This window comes from Diadema antillarum, unplaced genomic scaffold (genome assembly GCF_040938485.1).
Source record: "Diadema antillarum isolate AM-2024a unplaced genomic scaffold, OU_Dant_1.0 scf00000094, whole genome shotgun sequence".
Taxonomy (NCBI): domain Eukaryota; kingdom Metazoa; phylum Echinodermata; class Echinoidea; order Diadematoida; family Diadematidae; genus Diadema; species Diadema antillarum.
The window spans coordinates 237,353-259,166 of record NW_027270983.1 but is presented as its reverse complement, the minus strand read 5'-3'; the positions used below and the strand labels follow the sequence as shown (position 1 = coordinate 259,166).

General features: G+C 37.4%; 1 protein-coding gene across 1 annotated transcript in view; it reads right to left on the bottom strand.

Moving 5' to 3' along the window:
• LOC139718450 (discoidin domain-containing receptor 2-like) overlaps positions 1–21,814 on the bottom strand; it is a 66,317-nt gene that overhangs the window by 20,988 nt on the left and 23,515 nt on the right. The window contains 7 exon segments of the mRNA XM_071629921.1: positions 893–964; positions 5,102–5,436; positions 6,101–6,225; positions 6,227–6,279; positions 10,584–10,731; positions 11,279–11,516; positions 16,213–16,324. Of these exon segments, the coding sequence (XP_071486022.1) occupies positions 893–964; positions 5,102–5,436; positions 6,101–6,225; positions 6,227–6,279; positions 10,584–10,731; positions 11,279–11,516; positions 16,213–16,324 (1,083 nt within the window).

Genomic DNA, 21,814 nt, shown 5'->3' with positions numbered 1-21,814 from the left:
ATGTGATATTAGGCAAAATCATTCAAATCATAGACGGTCAAAATAAATGATTGAATCAGATCTAATGAAATTACTTAATGAATTTCTTCATTCTTTGCAAGCTAAGAAATGTTTGAATGATTTGATAATTGGCCTCTACCAGACCTATTATTGCATCAGGTAAATCATCAATGTATTACAACCTTCAACAAAGCAAGGTTCAGTTTCTTTAAATACTTCTCAAATCCTCAAATTTTAGATTTTGAGCTTGCTCCTTTACTTCCAAACTGAAATCATGATCTGTAAATTTTTTCATCCTTATATTCCTGTTTAAAATTACAAATACGAAATTTCATTCAGATATGTACATGACAACCACCTTTAAAACTAACATGGTCCAGGAAATCACCATTTATGAGCATGGAGAAAAGGATAGTCAAGAAATTTCTTGCCATTGCATGTGACTTTGTACAGAATACCTACAATTCCACAAACACAAACCAATCCTGTTAAAATATGAAATGTTAGGAACAAAAGAATAACTACCATTGAATAAATGAACAAACTGAAGGGTGCTACTTCATCTCATTCTATTTCCCACAAATGAAGGAGGACAAGTCATGTTGTGTGCATTAACAAAGTTATCATTCTGATGATGTCTAATTTTTGGACATTAAGTAGCCAGAAAGGAGAATCTCTCCCTACATATCATGTTAGATATATTTTGAGAATTAAAAAAAAAAATGTTTCCACTGTGTGATAACACTTTGGTGACACTTCTGCAAGATGCCTGCATGATGTGTGATGGTGCTCAGCAAACTACAGACACATCATGGGGATCTTGACCTGAACACACTGATGATGTAGCACCCCAAATTGTCTAAAGAAGCAGTTATTGTAGGTAGGCACAAACCTGAGGATGGCGGTTCTACTACAGGAGTGTCATACCCAGCTGTACTAGTGTCAAAGTTGTCGGGGATGTCTTCTGTCAGTGAGTCAATTATAAGTGGTGGCAAACACGTTACAAGGAATATGCATCAACATTCTCTTTGAGTGGCACACAAAATCAGACACAAATTAAAATTCTGTCCTAACCCATTATACCTGATGAATGCATAAACTTGCTTTTAGCACTCAAAGGTAATTTCTCTTTGCAGATGCCTTTGATACTGTACATTAGATTTTTTTTAAAATGTCTGAATGCTATAGTTCATACAAGTTTAAAATTACACTCTTGAAAAAAAAATCTTTGGTGAAAAACAAAATGAAAAACTATAAAAAAGCTTGATGCTGTTGATGAATTCCTGTATTAAGAGAGATGTTTTTCACGAGAAATCAACTTTGTCGGCACTCTTCTCTCATATATGTGACCCTGCACCTCAAAACAAACAAAAAGCCGCCAGACATGAATTTCTAGTGAAGACCATATTCTGAAAGAGCAGACTTTAAGCTTGAAAATGATGTATAACTCAAATCAAATGGACTCTCCTAACCTATCTAAATATTAAAAAGAAAGCACAAACTGAGGAAAAGTGTGAACTGAGAAAAGAGGCTCTGAAGTACAGTGTCTATTCAAGCGCTTAATCTTTACCAAACCGTGCTGGCTGTGCGATGAATGGGACAAAAAACAGGAAGTAAACCACCAGAGTAACAACAATGAAAGCATTATCAGATCAAACTGAAATTAGAGATGCCTCATTAACACATTCTGTCCATAATTAATGCCAACTTTCAAAGCAGTAGCACTATCCTTTCAAAAGTTATTAGAGTTGAAAGGGAAGAGTGTCAGCAAGCTTTTTCAGAAATGAAAAAGGGATTCTAAAGACACACCTAATCACACTATTCTACCAAAAATGTTCGAGATAAACTGCTAAAAAAACACACTTTCCTGCCTGTTTTATGATACCAAATTTTAGCATAATGTAAAAGAAGACCCGCTCTTTCAGAAAATATGAAAAAGTCAAGTTAGGCTAGGTTGACCCATTTCACTTATTTTCAGTCCTCACGCAAAATCAGTGTGTGCGACTTTATGTTCGTTTTGAGGTGCACGGTCACATATGTGCCTTCAGAAAGGCCTGTCTGACAACTTTTTAAAATTCTTATCATTATCACACACGTGTATGCTGTAAAACAGCTCGTCGCAACTATCGTTGCTGAAACCCTTATTGTACAAATGCCAGCATACATTGTAGGTATAGATTGAGGTTCATTCATCAATGGCAACTATGAATTCACCAAGCATTATAAACTACATTTATATATCATGAAATGCAAAAGCACTGAATTGATTATGGGGAGAGAAAACAAAATAATAAGTGTAAGCATCAATGCAAGCATATCGTAAAATATGTTAAATATGTCTACTGATGAAATATATTGTAACAAAGAAAAACATGCAAATGTGAACAGAACAAGCAGTGGGTCAGAATCAAGAGTTATCCACAGCATACAAAGTATGTGAAGTAATGTAAAACAAACATCCTTATGCAGTCTAAAGTGATAACCAGGCAACTGCACATGTGCAAGCTTCTACCTGTGACTAAATGCAAGCTCCAATCATATTATAATGCCTCCAGACAAAGGCTCAATTAAAACAATTTTATAAATAAAAAACCTACCACTTTGAAACAATCCCACAAAGTCACCATTTTAATTAGAGTTTGAACAGTACTTCTAGTTATGACTCTAGTATCCTTTACTTTTGATTTTTCCATTTTAAAAGAATAGTTTCCATGTATTTCACGAAACGGAAAATACGCAAGACTAGGGAAGCCAAAGATCAAGAACACATAATGTACTCAATGCTACCTGACAGTGTATTAAAGTCAGCTAAAACAGATAATGTAAACACACCGAGGGCAGACAGGGAGTATTGATTTTCTGCCCTCTCTCTCAAGACCTGCTCACAGGCATACCGATACAACCCTGGTCTATTATCGTCTGTCATGCTCTGCAATTGATACTGTTTATGTTTCATACTCATACCGTACTGCATGAATTGAATCAGCACCATATTAGATTACCAGGTGTGCATACATCTGGTTTATATGCAGTATACACTGATGTGGTTGTTAGACTGACATTTGCCAAGATATTGATGTTATAAGAAGCAAAAGTAAGACAAGCCCATACAGTGTATAGTTTATCATGACTACAGCATACAACAATTACATTAACAAGCTTCAATTTTCTTCTATTTTAATGACACAAAATGTTCCTTTTAACACACTTGATTATCATTATAATATTATGTAATATTTCACAGCAAGTAGTTGAGAGTCAAGAACTCTATCTGAATTCTGGCTTCAATTTTTGCATTTCATATATCACTATGGGTATATTTTAATTGAAACTTGTAAAACAATTTCACAAGTGATTGAATTTGCAATCTAGGACCATATTGATGGAATAGGAAGGAAGCGCCATTACTTTTCAAGAGAGAAAATTAGCGACATTCCATCTTAGATATGATATAAAACTGTATTTGTGTTACAAGAAGCAATATTTTTTGTGAGTTGTTAACTCTGCAAATACCAGTTGACCTGCAAAATTCACAAAAATAGAACACCATAAACTATATCCTCTACTTGGTGAACAGTACTGAATTTTGTAAAGCAATTCTACAAAATAATCACACCACAATTTCTGAAGGTTTACCACATAGTATATTGTTAACACTACATAGCTTCATTGTAATCTAGAGTTATGCTTCCACTGTGAATACAAAATAGGGAACTTTCACCTACAAAGGTTTGATAGACAGTCAATCCTGCTACATATCTCATTGAATGAAATAGTTTGAAGCTCTAGACTGCTCAGTGCAGTCTAGAGCTTTGGACCATACACTGTCTGGAATAATTCTAAAAAAAAAAAAGTTTAAGGCAAATGATGAAGAAACATGAGTTTATTTCCCCATAATACTGTATGTTCCCTGTGTAACTTTCAAACCACAGTGATAGACTGTTAGTGCATGAAGTGCTAGATTTCAATAATATAGGGAAATATGGATGGTTTTAAATGTGCAATGAACATGGCAAGAGCATAATTCACTGATGAAATAATGCAGGGCAATCTTGGCTGCCCATATCCCTTTTAACAGCAGTAGTAATCACCTTGCATGTGTCCTTGACCTGAATACACTTTTTTTGTTGTATTGAGAAAGTCACAAAGAAAGTAAATAGATATTGAATACTGTAGTAGCACTGCTTGAATCATGATCATGGAGGTACTATCCTCAAGGTTAACAGAAAATACCATATGTCAATCATTACATCACTTGGGAGTCACATGGTACTGGGTACGTATTTGTCAATTCATAGGTTCCGTTGACAGCAACATCAATTTAATTCTTTTCCTGGAACTGGATAAATTACTGGATACATTCAACCCCCTTTTAAAGTGGTTGCACTTTCTTGGGTGGTTTTGTTTTTTGTTTTTTTGTTTTGCTATCATATACAACTATATATATGTATATATATTCTTCTTTTTTTTTTTTTGGTACATTTTGTACATAACTGAACTTGCATGAAATTAACATATTTCAGGGAGACATTTAAATGTGTATAGAAATACATACAAAATTTACATATTGTAGACCAGTGGTATTTAGTGACCTAGGGTGAGATGTTAATTGCATGAAAATGTCCATCACCACAGTAATCTTGGATTTTACTGATAACTTGATGATTTGTGACATTTATTGCAGACATTAATTCTGCATTTACAGAAAGACAAAATTGTGAAGTCATTTTCTCATGACTGATATCTGAAAACAAGATGAAGACCATCAAATACTACTCAAATTTGGCACTGTCACAGCCTGACTACAAGTGCAAAACAGAGTACTATGGTCATAGCATCTTTCAGCCTACTGCACTGAGTGAAAAACTAGCTTAATGTACATCTAAACAAAGTACAAAAATGTTTTTGGGTCTTTTTTTTTTTTTGGGGGGGGGGGGGGGGAGGGGCATGACACCAGTATACCCTGAATACTGTGGTGCTGTGATGGCTTCAAGAAAACAGGAAATAAGTAAATAAACAAAACAAAGTACAGGTAATATGAATGACTGAATGTTTAAGGAATACAAACAGCAGTAAGCTAGGTGACAAAAACTTCACATACCTGATTCAAAGGAGACCTCACTGATGAGAATCCATCGGCCACGGTGGTAGAGTTTGACCTTCAGCCACTGAGCCACACGGTTGGCCAGGTGAATCGTGATCCATCGCGCATCCTGATGGTCTCTGTCCTGTCTAATGGTCTTGTAGACAGAACGCGGTGAGTACTGATCACGGAAGATACCAAAGTAGACCTCTACTCCCTGGAAGATTTCTACGTTGTTGGAAAAGTAGTTGTTGACGTAGAATCCAAGGCTGGTGAAGTTGCGCAGGGAGTCAAACTCAAAGACGATTTCTGGGTTACTATGGGTTGCGTTGCGCCATCCTATCCATTCATACCTGTTGAGGATAATCAAACAGATAAAACAACACTGATGAGTATAAGGATGATCATACAAATACTGTGTTTATATAGGAGATTCACACAGACTCAGTCCCACTCTCTATGGTACAGGTTTATCAAGAGGGCAATATGTCTCACACTGTTTTCAGTGTGAGACATGATGCTTTTATTGTTCATACAATATCCTACGTCTGTATTAGGCAATCTTTTTACACTTTTCTTGTGCATCATCAACACTCTTAAACAGACCATGGAATTATGATAGATAACAAGCTTGTGAATTGGTGCTCATTACACGCATTCATCTTGAAGTGGATGTTTAAATCTAGCCAAACAAACATCAGCTGATCTTATTTCTGTACTGAATATAGCTTTTCAAACACAATATACAGATTCAACATAACTATTATTCAACAGCAAGTGATGCTGAAGTTGATACTGTAACATCATTTTCAGACTGACACTTGTTAAAGTTAGATACTGGATTGGATATGTTTGAACATCAAGACCCTGTAAATCACTTTGTTGGTGAATATTTCAACTTGACATAATACTCATTTTGCGCACAACATACATTTGCTTTATCCCGCACACAGTCACTTGAATCACTGCCCTGGTGATAAAGTAATGAAAAGTCTGTTAGAATGAATGAAGCCTTACCCCTGGGGGACATTAAGGGGGCTGAGCCTGTAGTTGCTGTGACCAAACATGCCATCAGTCAGCTGACCAAGCCCATTCATCATCTTCCCTTCATACGTATAGCCATCATATGAGTGGTCCTCAAAACACATATTCTCCTCGTGTGTCCCCAACAGGCATGGAGTATGACTTCAAATGGTCTGTGGAGAAATTAAAGTAGGAATCCTCACAGTGACACACAAGAAGCAAGACTGGACTACCCATAAAACAACTTAAAAAACATTTCACATCATGAATAGGGTTCTGGTCACACTCAACTGAACAAACAAAACCATTTGTCTGTATACGCTCTTAACTGCCTTTGGTAAGATCATTATGAGCAAGCTTTTAAAGAATGATGTGAAATGAAATTGCCGGGTACCTTTCATTTTGGATTTAAAACCATTCTTTGCTGGATTAAACATGATTCAAAATCAAATCATCCATCATAAGTATAGGCCCTAAAAACGTGGCAGGAGAGATATATAGTGAGGGAGAGGAAAATTTTTACACATTATCTCTCTCCCTCTCTACATACACACACACATATACAATTTTATACATAGACATACAACTCTTTATTTATAATCAAGAAATGCATTAGCCAAATTTTTGCATCTGTTCTTATCAATATGTGGAACACTTGTTGATTACATCTTGTATGTCAACACTTATACCCCCATCATAAAGGATCTGACTTTACAGAGTAGGCATATGACATAAATGGTGAGAGAATGGTTAAGGGGGAAAGGAAGGGGGAATATATCTGCACCATACTGGAATGAAAACATTGAGATGGTGATATACATCTAGCATAACTTGAGTGATGGACACAGAGAAGGCAACACTCTGTAGGCTTGGACAGTGGAGAAGGTTTATCTAGCTGGAGCCAGATATCATCATGTAGAGAAGCATGGATTATTCATGACAAAGTCTGTCAACTGGCTTGAGATGGAACAATTCAAATACTAATGGCACATTTAGCCCTTGTCTATAAATAATTGCTACCCCCAAAACAGCCCCAGGCTGATTACACTCCAGAATAGTGGCTGCTTAATGAAGAAGAGAGAGAGAGAAAGAGAGGGAGAGAAAAAAAAAAAAGGAGAGAAGGGAGAAGAGGGAGAGTTCTTTTTACATTTGTTTAGTATACAAATTGATCCATTCATCACACATATACTGTACATTGTAGAGAGGGGGAGAGAGAGAGAGGCAAGGTGAGCATAAGAGTCTAAATCAGATCAAGTCAAGATGGCTTCTTAAGAGAGACATGGAAGCAAGAAAAAGAAAGAAATTTAGCCACTTCTGCCTTTACTACATTGTATGTGCCCACATTCCAAACATGCCTATTCCCTGCACAACAAAGGAAAAAAAAAATCCAACTTTGCTGGAGGTCAGGAAAGGTCAGTTCAATTTCAGTCTCCAAGGAGATGAAATCTGATCCCATATCATCCAGAGACATAACAATTTTTTCTCACTCTTGCACTTTTTTGTTATTGTCGGGTAATGCTTCAAGCTGTACAAACACAGTCACTGGTATTCTGCACTGCTGTGAGAAATTCTCCGACCCATTTCCCACCATTTCTTGCTCTGTCTCATGAACTGCATCACCAACTGATATAATTAAACTCTTGCCAGTGTTATTTTCTTGCTACTATAACTTCAGTGACTGCCATAGTTTACACCATCACTCCAGTTATGAAAGATGACAACCCAGTTTGTTTTGAGTTCATTATCTCTTTACAGACAAATTTTGTCAGCCTCTCTTTAAGTAGTTAATGTTACAGTGAAGGAAAATCAGAATTGTGGCAGTGTTGCTCAGAAAGTATGCTCAAACACAAAAATCAGGATTTTAAGCACAAGCAAATTTTCAGGCAAGGCAAATAATTCTCAAACAGAAACCCACATCATCTCTCCTCATTCATGCTGATTTGGCATCTGTTGTTGTTGCTTTTTTTTTCAACCCCACTTAAAAGTTCATCATTATTTGATAAATGGTAGTTTCCGACAATGAGCTTCTTTTTCTCTAAGGATATTTGCCCCATTAACCTGGTGAATGCACAGAAGGGCTTTCTACTACAGCTTTCAAAAAGATCAAATTCCCTTCTCAGCTTTTCAAAGTCTATTTTCCTCCTTTCTCACAGCATCATGTTCCCCCCCCCCTTTTTCTTTGCCTCCTCCTCGACAATGACACTCTCTCACACACACTCATGTACATCTACATCCTTATCTGTTCTTCTCTTCACCTAAAATTTTCCAATTTCCAGTTCTGTTGACAAAGCCCTAACACATTCGCAAAGTCACTCTTATTTCTTCATGCTCTCAGCAAGGTTCCCACAAGGGAACTCTAGCCAATCAGTCTCTGGGTGGGGAAAATAAAGAGGTCTGTTGCACTGAGAGTACAAATGTTGCACACTGGGCACATTGCCAAAGCAATGAGCTGCTGTGTATCTAGAACCTTGCCATACTTCAGTAGCCCTTCTCATGTGTGACGGTGAGACCTACCATAAAAGGGGCAATTGATTAATTCTAGCCATTTCAGAGAGGCAGTGAAGGGACCTATCTAACCAACTCCTATACAGACAACATAAGTTGAAGGTTCAATGTTTACCTAAAATATGAAACATACACACAGAGCTTCTCAAGATGACTCTCAGATTTAATTTGACCTTAAAATAAATGAGCTACATCTAGCTCAGAGGCCTATTTCAAGGGCACTACATAAAGTCTCTAACTCTGCCCATAGGCAGCTTTCATCCTTTCTGGCACATGAGTAGAAATACCAGAAGCAGACTGGCATTGCATTGGTTGCTAGGCAACAAAGACAGGTGAAGTCAGTGGAGTCAATCATCCCTCTGTAATGGAAGGCCACAGTGAGTTTCTTATTTGTTTTATGTACAGAACTATGAGAGAAGACATGAAGACACACACAGTCCTAGCTTGAATTTGTATCACGAGACCAACACCTTTGCAATGTGAAAAACAGTATGCTTTGCATTTGGGTTTTCATGTTTTTGTTGTTTTTTGTTTTGTTCTGTTTTCCATTGACAGCATCTGTGACATTCATTTTCCTTTGGTGTATTCACTCAGGTGAACTGGAGACCTTTCCCAGTCTGATTCAATAAAGTTAATGAGAAATGCTACTTTGGAAATGTAATCCCCAATGGAAAAGGTGTTACACTGCAATTACCTAGGGGTCCTATTACTAGACTGAGCTGACTTGAATCCAGTGAGATGAAAGCAGGATACGTATGTGTTGGAGTGTCTCTACTTCAAACAAGAGACCCGAGGTTCACGCGCTCACCTGAGTATCGCAATTTCACCTTCCATGCATTCTTGCACACTCTTACCTGAGAACATTGGAAACTTTAGGTCTGCATATGGATCCTTCTCCCCTCAACTCGGGGGGGGGGGGGGGGGGGGGGGGGGGGGGGGGGGGGGGGGGGCAGGCTGCCCTGGATCTGCACTTAACAAACTTGGAACTAAAGTCATCAATGTACAAACCGAAGAGGGGCATGGTGCCCATTTGAAGGAATTGAGATTCTATCCCCCTAGGGATGCTACCTGCTAAGTTTGGTCAAAATTCATCATGAGGTTTTCAAGAAGAAGATGAACATGTATAATTCAGGCTCCATTACAACTGTAGGACTTCTCCCCATCCCTCTCCTGGGTCCTAAGGGGGGGGGGGCACCCCTGATTCCGCCAACCCCATGAACAAACTTGAAATTACAGTCATCAATGTACTAACTCATAGTATCATCTAAGCCTTATCACTTCTGGTTCTAGAGAAGATTTTTAAAGGTTCCTTAATTTTAGGGGGTTTGGGCCCCCTAGGGACCCCCCAGGTGGGAAATGGTGCCCATTTGAACAAATTGAGATCCTATCCCCCTAGGGATGCTACCTACCAAGTTTGGTGAAAATCAGACATGGCGATCTCAAAGTGAAGATGAAAATGTACAATTTAGGCTCCATTAGGACCCTTCCCCACCCCCCTCCCTTTGGTCCCAAGGGGGGGACCCCTGATTCCCCCATGAACAAACTTGAAACTACAGTCATCAATGTACTTACTCATAGTATCAATTAAGCCCTATCACTTCTGGTTCTAGAGAAGAAGATTTTTAAAGATTCGTTAATTTTAGGGTGTTTGGGCCCCCCTGGGGCCCCCCAGGTGGGCCATGGTGCCCATTTGAACAAATTGAGATCCTATCCCCCTAGGGATGCTACCTGCCAAGTTTGGTGAAAATCGGTCATGGGGTTCTCAAGAAGAAGATGAAAATGTAAAAAGTTTACACACGACGGACGACGCACGACGCACGACGCACACCGGACGAAGAGCGATCGCAATAGCTCACTTGAGCCTTCGGCTCAGGTGAGCTAAAAAAAGGGAATGTGTATTTACATATATGGCAGACTGACTATCAAGACAATGTGTTTACTATGCAAAGAATTGAACGCTTGCAATACTTACCCAGCCACTTGCAACCATAGAGTTCTATCCTCATACAGACGGAGCTTGTTACCCTGACAACAGGTACAATCCTGAGCACCTGTGCAATGATTAGGGGGCTGATGTGTCGGGTCATCGCTGTATTGGTGTCCCTGTTCCCTTGGATCTCCTAGTATTGGCAAACAAGAGACATGTTGGTGTGAATGTACATCTTTTCTGCCTTGATTACAAATACTCCCTTTGATAATGATCAACCCATGATGATAGCAACAAGCAAGGTATTCCTAAATTAACAAATTTTTCCTAAAACTACAGATTGATATTAATACCAGTTTTATGATTTAGGAGGGTACCGTCCCTTGTTTTGACTTCACTGATGAGATGTTAAGAATTTTGCTAATTTAAACAAGCCATAAACAAGTAAAAGGTATAAGTTCTGAGGAAAAAAAAGAAGATTGAGTTTTAGTTTTTCCCTGCAATCCTAAGGGGGAAAAAAATAAGGTGCTTTATTAAGATCCTCCAATGGGGCTACATATCACCTGATTGCATGTGTGTGTATGTTTTTATAAGCAGTAATTACAATACACTGAATGTTTCATTATCAATATGCTGTTCTTATAAACAATTGGTTACATCAAGGAAAACCTTGGAGTCTTGGCATGAAATGGACTGCATTACATGGCATGTTCTATCTCTTCATGAAGGTTAGAGCTCACCTCCTCTCCATTCCTCTGCACGTAGCGGCGCCATGAGCGGCCGCCATCCCGCGAAAGCTCGATGCGGAAGAACTGGGTATACTCCATGCCATAGTCTGTGTCCCATCGGCCCTGGATGGAAATGGCCGACACAACAGTGAGATTGAGCAAGTCTACCTGGAGATATTCATAGGGGCCAGCGGCTTCTGGCTTGGCACTGACTGGACACCATGCACCAGCTCCTTCATTTAAGTGAAGTCTGGAAAGATGAAAAGAAACAAACAAAACAAAACAAAATACAAATATGAGTCATATTTGATCCAATAGTGCATCCATCAATACTTACAGCCAGTTTTGTGTAGAATCATGCACCCTGTAAAAGTTCCATTTTAAATTAATAGTTATTAAGTGTACATAATAGTAATTACAAGAGAAAATGCTCATGACAAATTTTTGTTTAACTCTCTAACAAGAAAAACTGGCCTTCCCAAATAACATTACCAAATATGCCTCTATGTATCATACTTTATCTATCGATACAGGTTTAGATATATACACATCACACATTTGCCAAAATCATTTAAATGTCATGATGCATTCTACCTGTGTATCAACCTTGACTGAATCTTATCAAACCGAGACACATGGAGAATGATACACAGACAGATCTGATGCCTTCTCTGCACGGTGTCCCATATCTTTGCAGCTAACTGTAATAATCATATCAATATGCCCTCACAAAGACATGTCTTAAAAACATAAACAAATCTGTCCAATACTAGTACATCTAGTACATGATACATTTTTTTTTTTTTTTTAAGGCTTTGGAGGGGATTGACACTGGCATTTTAGTTTGACAAAAAATTTATACTAATTATACAATAACCCCTTTTTATTCTCATTTTCATTTATGGGATAAAATTTATCCAAATGTCGATTACATTTATCTTGCTCTAGGAAGGGAAATCATGAAATATTTAAAAAATCGGGTAGAAAAAGCGGAAATGCCAGGTGGCCCACTATCAAATCCAACAAATGCACATTGATCCCACAAAATGTATAACTTGACCAAACTGTAAAAAGCAAAGGCACATCAAGAAACTAAGTGAACACAATCAATCAATCTAAATCAAGCTGCTTGAAATAAAAGTTATTACCAATTCACATGAATGCATGCCTAAACATAGCGTAAATGCCTACATTCTCTTAACAAACACACTGGACTCATGGATCATGAATGAAAAAATAAATAGGTCTTCTTTTACAGCATGCCCATATTTTGAGAGTCATCTCACATCCTTCCTTGGCATTAACTAGCATTATCAAAGTATCAAAGATCAGGACAAATTAAAAACTTTCACTTTGTTTTCCTTCCTTGCTGTTAAAAATACATTTTGGAACCAGCTGCGACATAGGTACTAGACAGTAGAAGAAAAGGCAACACATCCGTGAGGAAATCCTCTCCTTATGTGAAGTAGACTCTTGTTACATCAATATGAATAGCCAGTGGTGCTGTTCACACCAGCATGATTTCATTCTCTGATCTATCACTGAACAGGGACATTTCTGGTAATGATGATGCTTCAGGAAATGGTGAACAGGGCTCCATGGTTTTTATTGTTTCATTTGACTTCCTCTCTTAATGTCCTATCTGGACTTCTATGAAGGGGCAAGAATTCTCTAAAACCATTACAAAATTTAACATGTTGTGACTATAATTAGGCTCACTTTAGTCATCATGCATCACTATTGCATATAATTATTACCCCAGTTTCCATGAGTGGAGGAAAGTGTTGTACTCACAGCTGTCGCCTGTATGATGGCTGTTGCTTTGACAGTTGTTATAAGTCCTTGTCTTAGGGGTGTCTTGATCCTTGCACACATCTAGTATATTAAACTTCTTCCTTTTTTCCCCCTTGCTTTCAATTCATAAAATATTAGGGTTCATGACTCAGAAAAGGTACACTTGTACTTACAATGAGGCATAGTGTATATTGCTGATCTATGTGGCAGAAATTTTGAAGATTTGGCGGTTACCTTTTCCTATCAATTCTACACTAAAGGGACTGTATCATGAGGAAACTATGAATTGCCATGGTTGGCCTGACTAAGAATAATTATTGAGGAATTCCTGTAACACTTCAGAATAAGTGTACACTACAGGTTCTTGCAAGCAGCCCAATCTAGAGAAAAATATGGTATCCAGTGGGTACAGACTTTGATCCACTAGTGTCCTAGTCTATGAATAGGATTTGTACTGTAATGCATGTTGGGGCACATATTATTTTGCTGATGGACAATTCTATACTTGCAAGCCTGCACTAGTCATGGTTTTTAAAAGTATCTTGGTGGGCGGTGGATAAAAGATTGATTCAACCAAAGAACCATAATATCTGCCTATCTGTTCCCTGTAAGTTCAGTACCTCACACCTGTTACAAGAGATGTGTTGATGCAGGGAGGTGCACCTCCTTGGCTGATGTCATCTACAATACAGCTTTCTACATGGAGACTTGTGACGACACAAGAAAAAAAATCAAGTGTGAACAAATTCTTCCCAGTGTGAATGCAATGGCTCCCTCCATGGGATTAGCTTTCATGGGAAATGTCAGACTTCCCAATGATTCTACATCATTCTGCTAGAAGAAGTCCTTACTCAATCAGCACCACCCCTTTACTCAGCTTACATGGAGTATGGATTTCATTTTCCCAATACTTTTGGCAATGTGGGTTATCAGGTCAATGTGGAAGAACTTTGTGGGCTTTTTTGTTCTTTTTTTCAAAGGGGTGTCATCAGTTGTGTGGAAGGGGGTTTTATGTCAACATGCATGCTATTAACCTAATTTGTTCAATCCTCTTTCAATATTGTGAACAAATATAACAAGAAAGATAAATTAAACACACTCACACAAATGTATGTATTTATATGAAATATGGCTAGAATGTTTCGAGAAGATAATGTACCACCACATGCTTTCCTTCTGAGGATATGTCACCATTCTTCAGTCATCCCCTCCTGTCACTCTCAAACCCAGACTCATCAAAATGTCCATGTTGCTGTGAAATGGTATACATGAATCTGATGGTACTTAAAAAAGCAATAATTCATCAGACATCTGCCTGGACTATGATTGTTTTTCCAGCTGTCAATCCTGCCGCTGGGCAGACACAACAGTGCGTGCTCTACATGCCCTCCACACTGTAGTCTTGTCACCGTTTCCCACCAACGAATTACCACATCAATTTGCGGGGTTTCCTCACTTCTAAGTGGTAAATCAGCACCAGCTAGATTAGCTAAGAAATTATTGATTCAATCAGAGCATTGGCGTGACTGAGCAGCTACCTATGACATTGTCTCATTCCCCTACTGTGGAGAAAAAATGTACTAATGGAATATGACAGACACACACTGACTCACTGTAAATGACATTGATGATTAAGAAGTGACTTGTGACTTTATACACACCAAGCACTGACATGGGAGGTTCCAGTGGGTGGTTTGGTGAGGGAAAAGTTATTGATTTCATTGATGGTCTTGTAAACGTTAAACAGATGTTGAGTGAATGGAATATTATGACTAATTACACCTTAGCAATGAAAAGGGGTCATCAGGTTCAAACTAAAAGGAGTGTAATCAGAGTGCTGTCCAGTTTTTGAACATGTTGGAGGTGGGTACCTATTGTACTAAGGCTGATATGGTGCCAGAGAAAACCAGCATATCATTTTTGCTATTTTCCTGTCATTTTATGATGATAATAAGGATGATTATGATTATCATATTAATCTCCATCATCATTATCATTACCATAATTGTGATAGTTATTAATACTGCTACTATGACTATTATTTTCACACTATCATAATTACTGTCATCATAACTACCAATATCAGAACCACCACAACTAGACAATAAGAAATTACCTCTTGACCACCACTAGTCAAACATTATTTGAGAGATTACATATGTGATTCACATTCGCTTTAATGTGAAGAAAAAAATACTAGAGTAGCATGAAACATGTTTCTAAACACAGTTTCTTTAATGTTTGAAAGTCTTGTCAGACTGATCAAGATATAATGGGCTCTTTTCTGTTTGCAATGCAGACTTGGGAAACATAAATTCTGAGATTCCAGACCATCTTTTCTCAGCTGTCTGTGACAGCTATTAGGAGTGGGCTAACCCAGGCCATCAGCCGCAGTGATAAACATGGTGGAAAGATGCAGGTACAGTGTATGCACGGTACAATGGCAGTTGAAATTAAAAGTGCACATATGCTTTGATAGAAGTGGTTAAAAGAGACCCTCACATTAATGACAGTGGTCCGGAAATTATAGGGGCCTACTAGAAAGAATCACATAACACATTGTGCAAATGTGGTTATTCATTCTCCCTTGATCAGGAAACAAACTATTCATCTGAACTTTGGTGTCACAGGATCACATATTTTGGATGATTTTTGTCCTTATATGGATGGAAGCTTGACCATAATCTTCGAGCCACAAATTGTGAAAAAAAAAAGAAAGAAGAGAAAAAAATAGGGCCTACCAAACTTTCATGCCACTATCATGAAATATATCAATATTATATTCTCCCTCCCCTACATATCACTATACTAAATTACTGACTAAACTCTTTTCTTTATACTATAGGCAAAACTGACTACCTATTCCAGAGTTCTATGTCCCTTATCAACATACTGTACTTGTTCTAAGCACGATCAGCTATTTTCACAAAGTTGCTGCAAAACAATACATAGACTACTTGGAACAAACCTGAAGAGTCACATTGTTCCTTACCAAACCTACAATACACCAAGGCTTTGCAACAGTGTTATCACAATATTTGTACAATAAACATAGCATGCGGAAATTTCTGTAAAGAGCTCCCTTATAATAAACCATAAATGTGTATCACATGAGAAAAGTTATAGGAGAACCTCTGCCAACTTTTACTGACCTTGCATTCTGGGGTCCAAAAGAGAGAGTGTTATTCATGTACACAGAGCTTGCAGATAGCTGTTCATCCTTGATGGTTTTATCATTCATGCCTAGTGGATACAGGCATGTATCTGAAAAGAGATAAGAGAAAGACATTGAAACACAGTTAAGTCATGACTTGAATGCTTCACTGTAACAACTCTATTGGTCACATATTCCTTTAATACCTGCCTATGTCTCTTTATTTCATCAAAACTGGAATTCGGTTGTCATATTTCAATCCAGACTGAGCACTATATCATTCCTATCATTGCCATGCTTTTTCTGTAACATGAAATTGCACATGATTGTGGTCAATGTTTACCTCATGGTAAAACATGATGTTCAAAGGAAGCTACTGCAATGTACTGATAACATGGATGAGGCTTGTCACACAACATCATTGTATGAGTCATTTGATGGTATATTGTCAACATAGCCAGAACAAGTTCAACAAAATAGCTCCTATGTTCATCTATATTTCAAGCAGTAGCCAACAAATTAGGCCATCATAACTTGTGATTACTTATGGATCAGAGCAGAGAAAGACGGAAAAAAAAGTGTGAGATGGCTACCAGGTCTGAGAAGACAGTGGTCATAGCAACAGACACAGATGGAGTGTGTGGAGGGAAAGCTCAGGAGAGCTCCCGCCACATTGGATGCGCATAATTTCCTGTGTGATGAGGCGAGCCACGCTGGGCCACCACAGCCTGCATAAAGATGCAAGCACGTCACGGCTCGAGTGTGGTATGTCGTTTTTCCTCAAATAATCCTTCTTAATGCCCATCAGGGCCCCATGTGATGTCATTTCATCTTCATGACAAATAACAATGAAGTTAATGGAGATATATTCCACTTATTTTCCACAGACCTAATGCATAATGAAATCTCACACAAAATGTCATTTAGCTCCTGAGCAAGATTAGATCACTTCCTCATGACAACCAATATTCAGTGTGAAGGGTAGTAGTAGTAATTTAATTTCATCACTGCATCACTGCCCTTATGTTCAATGACTACACTATACTGTGGCCCCTTGGAAACTTCAAATTCAATGCACACATATCTTGCAAAAGTTACGAATGATGCTATTCCAAATGAAGTGATAGTGATAAGTTGAGAATCGATATTTGTTTAACTAATTAAGTATCTGATCTTTCAACGTTATGTTTACAGTATCAAATAAAGGCTCTGTGAGTGCAAAAGGAAACGTCACTAAAAAAAAAAAAACTTTCAATATTGGTATAACGAGCAATAAATAATTTTAAGCCATATACAAATTTCCTGAGCAACTTATAAACCAATAGACTTCAAAGCATATTCACAATTCTATAATGTATGTTGATGGATGAAATATACTGCATGGCAGTACTATCAATATTACTAAATTATATTATTATCACTATTATCATTATTATTATTTTTATTAATATTATTATTATTATTATCATCATCAATATTATTATTATTATTATTATTTGTTTTTATCATTATTGTTATTATCATTATTATTGTTATCATTATTATTATTATTCATTCGAATAAGTAAACACAAGATACATATCATCAGCATAAACAGTAGAAAGCTTTATCATATTACACTTTGCTATGGAGTTCTTTTCTCTTCATCAATGTATCAGAAATGAAAATATCAACCACTTTAAACTACTGAATTTGGTCCTTCATTCTTTGAAAGATAAAATCTTTTCTCCCTCCCTGCGGAATTGCTCTCTTCTTAATACTGATATGTATTGCTATATGACATACATGTATTGTACTTCTATAAGATTTGAAAATAAGCCTTTATCAAAAGATTTGACTGGTTTGCCATAGAGTAAGATGAGGACAAAGGAAGAAGCCTGCCTCAATATTGTCCAACTGTACTGACTCCTGACTGCCCAGGGGTTTTCATCTTGTCAGTTGACAGCGCAATGGAAGGGAATGATGGTAGCGTGCATCCTTGAGTTAGTCTGACTGATGTTGCAACATCTCTTTATTGATCCCAGTTCAATAAATCACAAGGGTATCTCATTGTCTATCAACCCGCGACGTGGTGTGTTTGCGAAATGACTCACAGTTTGTACTGTCAGCAATAGCTAGTGTGAGCTGGAAAACGGGGAACAGGGTATACCTACCGTCCGGACTCTGTATCCTATATTAAAAAGATAAGATTTGATTCAAGAGGGGCGTTTTTTTTTTTTCTGAAATGATAAATTCATCTATTGTACGAGTTTATGACTAAGTCATTAGCTGCCACTCCATGGTAATGGAAGTGCACAACAATAGGGGCTGGAGCTGCATACGGACAAAGAAGATGACATTTCTTTCGTATCTCATGATAATACCATATCAAACAGGAAAATAGCCTGAGGCAAATGTAATTAGAAGAGAGAGGCATATTCTTGATGAATCCAAACTCTCTCATTGTGATCCTATGATACACAATAGTGTAAACACATCGGTACAAAGGGGAATGAAAATGCATGGCAGCCTTCGTTCTCACATATCTAAAGCCTGAAAAATATAAAGCACACCAGTCACTCATCAGAGGAAACAAATTGGAATTCATCTATCTGTACAATGTAGTTTAGTGAATGCATACATTTGTGTGGTTTTTGTGATTTATTTTACAGCCTGATCATGGTGTTTGATGAAAGTTACACAAAACTGTCTTCATTAGTATCAGAACTAAGAGTTGCAGGTGCTGAGTGAAGAAAACACACAACACCCAGCTGCTTCAAGAAGCAGAAAGACCGTAAAAATTGTGCATCTTAATTTTGTGAATTTGGCTTCTTGCAAAATTTGCAAAAATAACAATATAATAATAATAATTTTAGTTGAACAGTATGGCATTACTCTCTCACACAAACTAAATATACATATGAATAATCCACTGAATGAAGCTGCACATGTTAGCATTCTATACACCAGAAGAAAAACTCTTTTCTATGCTGCAAGGTACTTTCAATATCAAAAGATGAAATCACTTTCCTAGATTCCTGTTTTGAATGATAATAGCACATAACAGCAGTATAGTAGTACAAATCTAGGAGGATGGAAAAAGAAAGAAAAAAAGATGACGTAATTGCTTGATCATACAAACGTATGACAATGATGGTTCATTGGTATTGATCATTCATTTCTTTTTCTTCATTTTATTCTGATCAAGGAGTGTGGTACCTCCTTGGTCTAAATTCCATCATATTTAACATATGGTTTGTGTTATTTCTCTTTCTCTCTTCCTTTCAACTATCTTTCTCTTTGAAGTATATTCTTGATTATACGCCATACATTATACTATATACAACTTCACATCCTGAAGTAAAAATTCTTGCCAACCCAAACTATTACTGTCCAGCCACCAGACAACATTCAATCTGAGCAGATATACCGGTACACAATCCACTCCCAACACTAATGACACACAGTTTTGTAATGGAGAAATGAAGAGTCTTGGCCTCCCATCGGCACAATGCACACACACACACACACACACACACACACACACACACACACATACACACATGCATGCAGGCATGCCTATTATACGAGCAATCTTATGTTCCCCTAGTTTGAGACTGTCACTTCGGAGCATCAGCAGCATTTACTATGCATTACTACACCATGTTGCTGGAAGATGCTTAAAATGGGTAGCATCTGCAGGCTGCAGCAGCCTATTAAAGCTCCAGATCAATTCTGGTGATACAAAATCTTCCATGTAAGGACTGTGCTACATTTTGGCTTCACTTTGTTTCTCATGTAATGCTACATACCTTAACAGTATGTAATGAGAAAACTTTAGGAATAGAAAAAAGGAAAATGTCTTGATAATATGGACCAAGTTCAAACATAGACAGGGTTATAAATGAGTAATCTCCCATTCTCCCTTCAGAAATAATGTTAAAATGTCAGCATTACTTGCATAAAATACATAATGTTGCCTTGTAAAAGCACATGATGGTGACAAGTGTTATCATTTTTGCTTGCTTCACACTACTCTACTGGGAATTCATAGACGGGTCAATCCACGTCAAATCATCCAATTTTCAGAAAAGTTGTCACCCGACCCCCTCCGATTTTCTTTAAAATCGCACCAAATGTTCCCCAAAGTGTCTGACGGAAAATCCCAAAATATTTTGCCCCAAGGTCAATTGGTTGCTAAGATACAGCCTCACATAGCAACCGGTGCGCATTCAGAAAAATTAGTTAAAAGAAAATTAGGCATTTTTGATTGATGGTGGTGGCATGGATATTTATGCAAAAGTGTTCATTTTCAGGAAATTGAGAGAACTTTATAGTCTTTGCAAGAAAAACTGACTGTGACGCAAACTTGACTTTTCGTTGACGTGCACGAGGTCACCGAAAATGGTGTTAAATGTTAATTTCCAAAATTTTGATGCTTATTTAGAGGCTAATATCTTCCACATTTCATCACCTTAGGTTCTAAAATATTATGCTATTAAAGGCTTTGACTTGCTCAGTAATTTTGAAAAAAATCGGCGCATTCATGCCCACCGTTTTTACGGAGAGCGCCCTCAAAGTTGACAAAAATGAAAAATGTGCCTAATTCAAGGTCACGGATCACCCTTCGTCCCACCTAGGAATGGCACCAATTTTTGTGTATTGATAGACATTTACCTATATTATCTTGGGTTACCAAAGAAATTTTGCTCCCGAAATGTTCAATGGCAAATTTACCCTACCGAAAATGGTCGTAAATGGCCAAATTCCCATGTAATATTACATATTGGGTTTAGAGGACATTTCAAATGTCCAGGCTTTCAAGATAAAAAGGCCTAGCCCTGTGATATTTGCAGTAGGGGTAGTCTGTTATACATATTTTAGTAATATATACCTCAAAACACTTTCATTACATAATAATGACCTTGAAATTTAATCCAGATTTTGATAAAAACAATAAATTGCTCCATTTTCCTCATTGCACTGCATACAATATTATGTAATACGTGTTCTGTAACACTTTTCACAGAGCAATATTTCAAGAATTATGAAAGCTGACAGCCTACCACATTAAGGTTCTAAAGTATTTGTGCTCTTCTTTCAGATTTTGTGTCAATTTGATCATGAATGTTATACCCTTGACCTTGAAGTGCTTCTAAAAATAGCTGTAAATTTGTTAACTACAAACCTACACACGTGACAGGTGTATTATGGCATGCTATACTTGTGATTCTTTCACAAACACAAAAGCTTTTTATGGTGTAAATGTATATACTGGAATTAATCTATACATGCTTGCAAGATATGTTACAATCAATTACTTTGTTCTGATAATGACCCTCGATTTATGACCTTCAAAATCATGAGAAATGCCTATTCCTCTCCATAAAGACCTGTATTTAAGTACGTAATAATAGTTGATAATTATGGACATTGCACCCAACATAATAAGACTCTTATTCTAGCCTGTGAAACGCACATTAAAAGGACTGAGAGTCTTCTTTTTCGGGGGATTTGTTCTGTACCTTATGAAAACTTCCAAAATCATTTCAATTCTTATGTATTTTCTTGTTTTTGGAATTTCTTATGTATTTCTTTGTTTTTCTATTTTATACATCATA